The sequence below is a fragment of the Psammomys obesus genome, unplaced genomic scaffold, assembly GCF_907164565.1.
Source record: "Psammomys obesus unplaced genomic scaffold, mPsaObe1.curated_primary_1811, whole genome shotgun sequence".
NCBI classification, from domain to species: domain Eukaryota; kingdom Metazoa; phylum Chordata; class Mammalia; order Rodentia; family Muridae; genus Psammomys; species Psammomys obesus.
The window spans coordinates 5,011,398-5,022,028 of record NW_026585895.1 but is presented as its reverse complement, the minus strand read 5'-3'; the positions used below and the strand labels follow the sequence as shown (position 1 = coordinate 5,022,028).

General features: G+C 41.3%; 1 protein-coding gene across 1 annotated transcript in view; it reads right to left on the bottom strand.

Moving 5' to 3' along the window:
* The window catches only part of Pde1a (phosphodiesterase 1A), a 261,678-nt gene extending 251,552 nt beyond the window's left edge, over positions 1 to 10,126 (bottom strand). The window contains exons 1-2 of the mRNA XM_055600525.1: positions 10,008 to 10,126; positions 9,461 to 9,571 (exon numbers count right to left, since the gene is read on the bottom strand). Coding sequence (XP_055456500.1) covers positions 9,461 to 9,571; positions 10,008 to 10,114 — 218 coding nt within the window. The 5' untranslated portion in view covers positions 10,115 to 10,126. The remainder of the gene's footprint in view (positions 1 to 9,460; positions 9,572 to 10,007) is intronic.
* Between the last annotated feature and the right edge of the window lie 505 nt (positions 10,127 to 10,631).

Below are 10,631 nucleotides of genomic sequence, written 5' to 3'. Positions count from 1 at the left end.
GGCACAGGGTCTTTTCTGAGACTGACACTCAACCAAGGACCATCTATGGATATAACCTAGAACTTCTGCTCGGATGTGGCCCGTGGTAGCTCAGTAACCAAGTAGTTTTCCAAAGTAAGGGGAACACGGACTATTTCTAACAGGATCTCAAGGGCAGGCTGTTTGACACCCCCCTTTCCCCCGGGGAGGAGCAGTCTGTTAGGCCACAGAGGAGGACTTTGCAGCCAGCCCTGAAGATACCTGATAAAACAGGGTCAGATGAAAGGGGAGGAGGTCCTCCCCTATCAGTGGACTTGGAAAGGGGCAGGGAGGAGACCAGGGAGGGAGGGTGGGGTTGGGGATGGAATGAGGGAGCGGGATACAGCTGGGACACAGAGTTAACAAAATGTAACTAAAAAGAAAAAAAATTAAAAATAAATAAATAAATAAATAAATAAATAAATAAATAAATAAAATAAAAAATAAAAAAAAAGATATATTTTCTGATGTTTTTCCTTGTGTGAGTATGTGAGGGAGTTGGTACGAGGGAGGGGAGATCACACCAAATCATTCCCAACTTTCCAGTGGGTTCTGGGAAGTTGAACTCATGTTTCTGGTATTTGTATTTCAATCCCATTTTTGATGTTATTGTACTTGCCCCGTATGCAGAGAAGAGCATCTTTCATTTTTGGGTCATCATCTGTATGTTGTCAGACCTCCCTGTACATGAAACTTGTCTTTGTGCCTCTGCTCCAAAGAATAATGTACTGATTCTTTTTGCCTTCTGTCTGTTTCATATTTATACCGTCTGTGGAACAAAGAATGGCATTCCAGTTCTTAACCTATTGTTTAGGACTCTGCCTTAGCCTCAAAGACTACCGGATATGTTGGTAAATATTGTCCATATCCATAGGTTTTACTTTTGTTTTAAAATAAAACAAGGAAAAAGCTTTAAAAAACAAACAAAAAAAAAAAAAAGAAAAGAAAAGTGAAATAAATAATCTCCACTAAGCTGACTTTTCTGACATAAACGAAGTGGGCAAAGGCAGTTGAAGACAGTTATCATGTGCTTAAAATTTTTATGACAAGAAAAGGTTTTGGGGTTATCCATATGCAAGGATAAAATGTCTAGTTTTAATCTTCAGAATCATAGATTTAGCCCCACAAATAAAATATTTTGGGCTTTTTCTCTTTGTTGTTTCGGGCACAGAATCAAGAAAATTAGAGTAATATTGCAAAGATCCAAGCTCTGAGAAACCAAAGTTTTTAGAATACTCAAGTTCATTTATAGATGCTAGAGAGGATCACAGTTTCAGCCAACAAACTGAAGAGCAAGTGGCAATGCCTGTCCTAGGGGGTGGCCCAGGGGGGCAACTGTGAAGAAGTTTCTGACATCTATAAAATGAAAACCAAGTGCTGCCCCCCTTTGGACTTCAGTCTCAAGTGAGCAGAGTTAGGCAAACAGATGGCAGGGTTGCAGAAAAGTCAAAACACATGAGAATTGTTTTTTGAGTGTTAATTTGGAATAGCTAAGTCAGTATTAAATGGACTAAGTATGGGCCTGGAAACCTAGCTTTTTCCCATTAACCCTGAAGCCATGGCCAAGTGGCCATGTGTAGGAGCCCCGCTTTCTCAATTAAAAAAAAAAAAAAAAACACTGGAGATGATTATTTTAAAATATATATCCAAAGAAAGCCCTTTCAGAGTGTGTTCTATGTGCCGTGTACATTTTCCTGTAAGTGTCCTTGAGTAATGCAGTACTGGGTAAAATGAACACACACATTGAAATCGTTTACAAGGGAAAATGTTTCAGACAGTACAAGACCCAAAAACATATTATAGGTATGATTACTTCTATAATGCAACTCTGAGATAATTCTGAGATATTCTGATAATAAGTGGGATTGATCCTGAAGTTGTGCAGTTTCTGTGAGGGAACTAATGCTTAGAAAGTCCAGTTTGAAACAAATTAGCAACAGAATCAAAACTCTGTGTCTTTCCTAATAAATGCATTTGATTTTCATCAAAATGATCTAGAACCTGACTCAGGAATGTTCCTTGGTCAACATGCTCATACAGAGTTGGGTACTTTAGTCATTCTTTTGTGCCTATAGTTTTGAGCATTGACCCCAAACCCTCATTCTTTCTGTGGGAGCACTCTACCATTGAACCAGGCTTCAACTACTGTTTAAGATATAGTTCTTTCTCCTGAAACCTTTGGTGCCTAGAAACTAACTAGTTTTTTTGTGACCCATTATAAATTTATTCGAGTAGCTATGAATATCGACATTTGCCTATAAAATTATCAGCATTGTTGAGCATGCAAGACCTATTCAGTTAAAACCTGTAATTTTATTTTATTTATTACAACTTATTCACTTTGTATCCCAGATATAGCCCTCTCCCTCAACCTCTCCTATCCTGCCCTCCCTCCCTCTTCTCCCGTGCTCCTCTCCCTGTCTTTTAACATTTTATAAAACATACAATTATTCTTTTAACAGCTTCAAAAGAGTATAGCTTCAAGGAGAAGCCCAAAAGATAACTTTCTTTTTATGAGTCATTACCATTTTTGTGCCCTTTGATTTTTCATTTCTGTATGTGTGTGTGTCTTTGCCCGTGTGAGCACATGTGTGGGAGTGTGCATGCATGCGTGGGCACATGCATGTGGAATCCCAAGACTGATGCTGAGAAGCACCCTCTATCGCTTTTCAACTCCGGCACGGATTGCCGGTGTCATTCATCAGGCCCGCTCACACACTAACAGGTTAGGTATCACTTTTTCTCTGTCTCTCTTGGAAAGTCTCCTGAGAATTCAACCATGAACACCCAAGTCCTTCCTAAAGGGACTTTGCTCCACGTTCCCAGGCTACTTCTTACTGAAGGCCAACGTGCTTTTTATAACCCACCTTCTCGTTTTTCTGCCGTTTGTTTCCTCTGCTAGAAAGAAGGCCGTGGCTAACAGGCACCCATGTGACTGGGTGTTTACTTGAATGAGTAAGCAAATGGTGAGCAAAATAATCAGGTTTTACAGGTAAAAGTCAAGTTCAGAAAATTAATAACATTTGCATGTCACCTGACTAAGAAAAACAGATAATGTAAGAAATAAGAGATTGTCACCTTAATCCTTCCAAAACAATGTTTATTCTATAGACAATAATGAAATGTTATCCTAAAATTGGGATTTATAACTTTAAATATACACTCTAACATAAGAATAGTGAAGTGATTTTCTCCAAACCAAGTTAGTCTCATGGCTAAAATACAAATTTTGAAGGAGATTTGCTTGATTATTCCATCAAACAGTTGCATGCTTAACAATGTAAGAACAAAGGACAGAGTTATCAACAATCCCCAGGAAACATTCTCCCCTAACACTTGAAATTTAATGCACTGTATGCTCTCACACTGGAGGGTGAGAAGAAACTGACGGGCATGTAAGCCAGGTAGGATAGAGGTACAGGGGTCATCCGGCGGCGCAAGACCGAGACCACCCAGCTCTGATGTGTCATAGACCACAGCTCTAGGGATCAGCTCTGCATTGGGGTGTGAAGGAGAGGAGGCGAATGGTGATATTTATTAAGCAGCACTGCTCTAGTGTAGGAGATATATTTTAGTTTCTTGCTGCTGCTATAACAAATTTGTCACAAAACCCAGCATCTTAAAATGCACACATTAAAGTGTCATCATTTGGAAAGTCATAAACCTGACATCCATTTCCACCGAGCTAAAATCAAGGTGTCAGCAAGGACTGCAATCTTCCTGAAGACCCTGGAAGACTTCATAGTCTCCTCTTGAGGCTCTGTGTCCCTGGAAGCATGGCTTGCCTTGCCCATTTTCAGTGCTGGACTCCACAAGCCAGCCCTTTTCACGCTGCTTCACTCCAATGCCCTCTTCTACCTGGATTTCATTATTAAGAGGTCCAGGGACCACACGGACTCTGCCTCGGTGATACAGAGCAGGAGACCTATTTGTGAATCCGTTACTTAGAAACCTTAGCTCCTTCTGCTGCCATAATCATTCTAGGTAAGGTAATGTTCACAGATACTAGAGATCAGGAAATGTGTGAGCCTGTGCTGGGACCCGGTCCAGCGACAGTGAGATCTGGGGGCGCTTTTAGAAGCACCTTTTAACCTTCTTTTTTGATGATGTTTCTGGATAACTGTTCTGAGATTTTTGAAGGGAATTGCTTATTTGTTTTAGGAGAAAAAGTGAATATTATCTTTTAGGTCAACTAACCCTGTGTTCAAATTCATGCTTCACCAGGTACATGTAACTAGTTTGGGAGACGCCTCTGAGAATCCTTTATAAGACAGTGAGGCTATTGCATCTTGGGAGTTCTAGCAACCAGTGCATGAGAGACATGTTTGGTTCTCTTCCATCTTCTCCATCCCTGTTCTGGCTGTGGATTTGTCTCCAACCCTCCAACTTTGTTTTAAGCAATCTAGCTTATTTTATAACTCTTTACTTAGAATCAATCCTGTGCTGGGTGTCGGAAACCCAAAAACAAAACAAGTAAATTAATCTCGGTAATTGAACTCAAAAGCCGTGGTCTGTAAGAGAAGATAGATTTCAGAATGGGCAGTAAAGTTTAGGTTATTTTATGAACCAAAACCAAACTAAAGTTGGGAAGAATTTTCAGTGTAAGTAAAATTTCCGTAGAGATGCTTGGTATTTCTTAATAAGGTCTCTATTGGCACTAAAGTAGAACACATTCTCCTGATGAAGGACCAGCCTGAGTTCTGCAGGAAACAGTCTTACTGGTCTCTGCTACATACTAAATGCAGAAATAATCTGAGGTCACTACATGGAAACCGCCCTTTACGGTCATGGGAACAAGAGCAAAGCTGACTGGCTGCTCAAAGATGTTTATTAAAATTAGCAAAGGCAGTACTCAGCCTTTCTTAGAGTCAACCTCTGATCTGGTTGGGAGAGAGTGGGAAAATGGAGGCCTGAAAGGGAGGACTCCTAACATGAAACAGGGGGACAGAGAGCTGCGGGTGATGTTGAGCCTTGAGTGCGAAAGGGAGCAGCTGTCAAGGAGGTGAAGCAGGAGGTTTAACACATTGTTTTTCCTTCCTCATCTATGAGGCTGCTTTATCTCAGAGTATAATCCCAGCTTGCCACTATGGTGCTGCTACCTCTTTCCAGCTACAGTCTCGGACTGTTTAAATATGTGCTGCTCTTGCATCTTGGAAACGGGGCCAGAGCCTCTTCAGCCTGCACATCAGCCTGCCTCCTTTAGCAAATGAGTTCATTAGAATTGAAGAGCAATAGAGTTTTTCCACCCTCATTCACTTTCTGCTTCCCTACAATTCACCCTTCGCTGCTGATAATTAAGGTTTTTCATTAAAGCAAGAAGTAGAAGAGGCTCAGCTTGATGCTCTTCATTTTCATCACAGGTACAATGCCACATCTGAATATCTCCACATTTGTAAAGATGGGAGAGACAGGTAGCAATACAGGTAACATCAGAAATCTGACCTGAGTGATTGTTAAAAGTCTGGCTGGTTCTAACACTACATCCATAAGAAGTAGCCAGCAATAATGTTCTCTGAAGGAGTGAGTGTTTCCTTTTTGTAGATAGTTTGTGGTTTTTAGTTCAGATTGCCTTCTCGTCTGTTGAACAACTGAGTGAAATAATTCACTGGGTTAGTTTCTTTAAAAACATCACATGATTTTCACCTAAAACTTTTCATGATCGAGTTTCTGGAAATGCTTTAAGCTCTTAGGCTGGATTCTTAGAGCCATGCAAGGCCCTGACTTGGAAAAGCAGCACCTTTGTCCAGCATGATTGCAGATACCAGTGTAGGAAAAAGAAGCTTTAGTATCAAGACATACAAAAATGGCATCATTTCCAAAATTAAAAAAAAAAAATAACAAAACAGTGCCACTAATTCAAAGAACACAAAAACCTTCAAATCAACTTTTCACACAAAATGCAAAAGTTCTCAGTCTCTGCAAAGCCCCATGAGTAGATTAGCTAACTGTCTTCATTCACCTTGAGGTTCTGGAATCACAAGGAACTTCTGAACGAGGAATGGAGCCTACTGCTGGAATGGTCTAAGAATTGGGAAGAGTTTTCTAGGCTCTGAGCTGTTGACAACTTACGAATGAGTATATGATGAGTTCAAACTACAGCTTCATGAAGGACCTGGTGTCACAGTTATTGCTAATGTTTCCACCATCAAAGGTGATGAGTCATGTGTAGATGCTAAATTATCATTCTCAGTGGTAGACAGTAAATTGAAATGGTGAGAAAAATGTTGACTGTAAGATCAGAAGAAGAAGGCATGGGAGGGTCTTTATGAGAATGGAGAGAGGAAACGATTTCACCTTTGCTCTTAAAAGGAATAAGAGACTGGAGTCACCAATGCTGATACGGTTTTTCAAGAACTGAGTGGAAGAAGCTTAGGAAGATTAATGGATGAGGTTGAGAAGGTTCTGTCGGCAACCTGCTTGCCTCATGAGCACAAGGATCTGAGTTTACATTTTACCAACACAAATGGAAAAACAGGCCCAAGGCTGCCTGCCTGTAATCTTAGCACTGGGAGGCAGAGATAAATGGATCCAAGTGGTTTGGTCACCAGCCAGTCTAACTAAGTTACTAAGCTCCAAGTTCAGAGAGAGACCCTGCCTCACAAAAAGCTGTAAGGTAAACCAGAAAGATATAAATATTGACCTCTAGTCTCCATGTGCACACACACAGACATGCACGCATTCACACGAATATGCATTAACACACTTGCACACACCGGCATGAACTCCACACACACTAAAAAGATTAATGAAAAAAATGACGGAAGTAGTCTGGAAGAACTAGTACTTAGTTTTAATTAGCAATGCTTTTCACATGTGTGTTACAAAATGTTTAAAGTGTTTCTACGGACTCAAGGGAGTATACAAAAACAAGGTGTGGTGGTTTGTCCTGCAATCCAAATGTTAGAGAGAATTAGGCAGTAGAATTATATATGTTTGGGGAAAGCTGGGCTATATGACAAAGCTATATTTAAGAAACCCAGGTGTCTAAAATATTATACTATATAAAAGTTTCTATGAAAGACTCCCCAAGTATCTGCCTGTATCACTTGTGTTTTCCGTGTTACATGGATAAACATTTCATTTATTTTCATCTCCACTTGGATTTAACCTAAAAATGTATATATTGTTAGCCAAATTAAAACTAGATAGGCTGCTGAAAAATATCAATGAATTTATAAAGTTAGACATAATAAATTTAAATACTTCCCAAATAAATATCAAATGGCCACGATTCTATTTTATCAAAAATAAAAATAATAATTTCAAAATTGTTTAATAGCATTCATGAGCACAAGGATTTTCATTGCCAGCCTTTAACAGTGGAATCCAAGGAGCAATCCTGATGAAGTAAAATTCTGCTTGAATCAATACTGGGTTTTAAAAAGGTGAGGCATTTTCATCAAGGGAATGGGGAGTTCCCACATCACTGCATTGAAAGCAGACTACACAAAAGACCATAATTAAACAATTTGCTTGTCATTAGTCATGCAGATTTTAAACTTAGAGCTTCTTGCTTTGACAAGCCTAAACTGGAATACTGAAAATGTCTAAGTCAAGGTACAAGGAAAAGTGATAGAACCAAAGTGCAAATTTCTTCATGCTTGAATATAAATGCAGTGAGTCACTTCAGTCAGGAAGAATGATTTTAAAAAATCAAGCTGGCTAGAGATCACAAAGTGATTCTGTGTAGCGGCAGTTTCAAAGCAACACAGGGTATGAATACACATTATAGGCTCTAACTCTCAGCTCACGACGCTCCGCTGCTGAAGGACCACATCCACATCACCTGCCTCTGACACTGGTACCAAATGGCAAAGGGAAGAGTCAAGTAACTTTTCTCAAAAATGCTGGGAAACACAGAATCGATTCTTTACTTGTTTGAAGACATATACGTAAAGTCACCAGTGTCCATCTTTACGAATTGGAGTGTCTACAGAAATACAATACACCAAGAGCCAACCAAACATCCTGTCCTGGAAAGGAAGAACCTAAAGTGGGTAGTGATCTCAGTTACAGCTTCCCAGTGCAGCGAACATCCCCTCCTTAGGCCAGAGCACAAATCTTCTGATGACTGCTGATGCTTAATTTGCTTCTATGCTAATCAGCTGTGTGAACTGCTATTTGTTTCGACAGGTTTATGTGTTGCTCTAGAGAATTTGCCTTCTAAATCTTCAATGGATCTTTGGAACAGATTTCTCTAGCTCATTCAGATGCTGTAAATATAGCTTCCTTTTTAAAAGTTATTCTCTGCTAACTTGTTTACATTATTGTGTGACTTTATATGAGCCACTTCAGTACCATGGATTGCTTCAAGCAATGAAATATATATACGTACACACACATACCAAGAGCACTGTTTAATTATACAGGGAAAATTCGATACCTCCAAATGGAGGAAAGTTGAGAGGATTTGGACTTCTAAACAGATTTGATATGCTTGTTCTTTATGAGAGCAGTGACATCAGGCTTACTCACAAGCTGCCTTTCATGAAACACTGTGTGAACATGCACCACAGCTTCTTGACAACAGAACACTGCAGTCCTTCAGCTGTCTTTGTAAGGCTAATGCTCCACTTCATATTGAGATACGGTAATGCACTAAGAAACTCCAATAGCCCATAAATATTCATGTTTTCATCCCGAATGATAAATCAGATTTTACAACCATGATACCATCAAAATTAAGCATATAAACAGTGCTGTGCTGAAACTCTGGCCGGAACTCAACACACACTGATGGGGTTGGTGTGGAGGTGAAGAGCAAGGTGATGACACCAGTATCAAAGTTGGTTCAGGTGATTGCAAGCCACGCTGCCCATAATTGCACATCCTTCTGTATTGTTTAAGAGCCCTGGTCAGTACGCTGGAAGTGGTTCTGCACTTTGCTGCTTAGTGAAGAGTGGAACTGATTAATTTGAGCCAGCACTCTAATATGCTTGATATGCTTTTCATCTTGTTTTTCCACATAAATAATTTTCTTATTAAAACCAGCAAAGAATAAGCACAGAATAAATGTTATTTATTATTATATTAATCCTGTCTTTGCTTTACAAAGAAAGAAATCTCCATCTTATTTCTCTCTTTACTTACCTGAGAGAAATAATTCCAGTGAGGACCAAGCAAGCTGCTTTCCTAGTCCCTCCTCTGTATCTAAAACACACGTCTAAACACATTACAGTGGAGAGAAGCAGCCCTGGAGTGCAAACGAGACGTGATTTAGCAGTGCCTTAGCTTACTTCATACGAAACACACAGGTACAGAAAAACTACTCTGCTTTCAACAAGTAGCTGAGGTGGGCACATTTCAGATCTCAAGAGAACCCTTTTGTAACGGAAACACTGGCTCTCAAGGTCAGGTAGCACTCACGATGATGCGCGTTAATGGTCAGATATTTGTGGAGGTGGGGGAGCATCACATAAGAGCAAGCCGAGAGCGTACTCACATTCCTTTCAGGCGTTTCCACATCTTCTCCGTCTGTTCGCCAATGAGATACTGGTATGTGGCGTTTTCCAGTTCTTCAATGCCCGTATCAGTCGACCCCATGATGCTGTTCCTAGGACAACACAGTTTCAGTCAGTTTCAGCAGCTAGAACAGGCATTCCTCAGAACTCAAGCGTTACCCGGTAGCATCTCCCAGCTATCAGAACAGCTGAGAGGCGCAGGGCTGAGCGCAGCCTCTGCCAGAACCGCTCCCGACTTTGACAGCCCTGAGCTCTGCTCCCATCACCAGCCCCCCTCAGGCAGCCGGCAGCAGAAACCAGCTGCTGCTGCTGTACTCCTGACCGACCGCTCAGGCTGGCCCCAGCAGCCGATCTGTCACTGTTGCGAGCCCAGCAGCACCTCACAGTTCCCACAGTTCACGAGCTCGACTGTGCACGGGAGAAACGTGAATGACTTTCGCGCCGAGTTCCCCCCCAGCAGCTGAAGGAGGGCAGCATGCCCGTACCGGCAGCACCACCCGAGAAGAAAGTGCCTGCTTAAACACCCACCGAGGCTTTTGTCTCCTAATTGATCTGGAAGCGACACTTAAAAAGATAGCATGCTTCCCCAATAAGCGCAGCCGTGTTAATGACAAACACGGAGAGAAAGCACGCATGGAGCCGCACAGAAGCCAGACCCCAGAGCTCCACAGGTTGTTATGGAGAGGGTATGTCCACCAAGTGATGCTGTCATAGTGCTTATTCATCCTCTCCTAGCAACTCTACACAGTGGGTAACTGCCAATTTAACCAGGCACGGCAGCTGCTTTCAGCCAGCTCTGGGAACCCTCCGAGGATTAAAAGCTAAATAGAATGAAATGAGTGTGAATGCATGCGTGTGCATGTTGAAGGCAAAGGGACTGTGCGTGTGTGCGCGTGTGTGCGTGTGGGTAGACAGTGAGAGGAGAGATTAGAGAAATTAACGCTGCGGTGTTTGTGCATGTTAGGAGCAAAATGAGAGAAAGTGGACATCAAAGGAATCAGAACTGATTGTCTGCCAGGCTTCCAACACATGGCGAGCTTTCTTCAAAACAAGCACTGACTGAGCAGAGCTTCATAATATCTGTTGCTCTCTGCAAACTGCTAAGAAAGATATCCCCCAAAACATTGTCTCTTCTTGTTTAGAGACCCACAT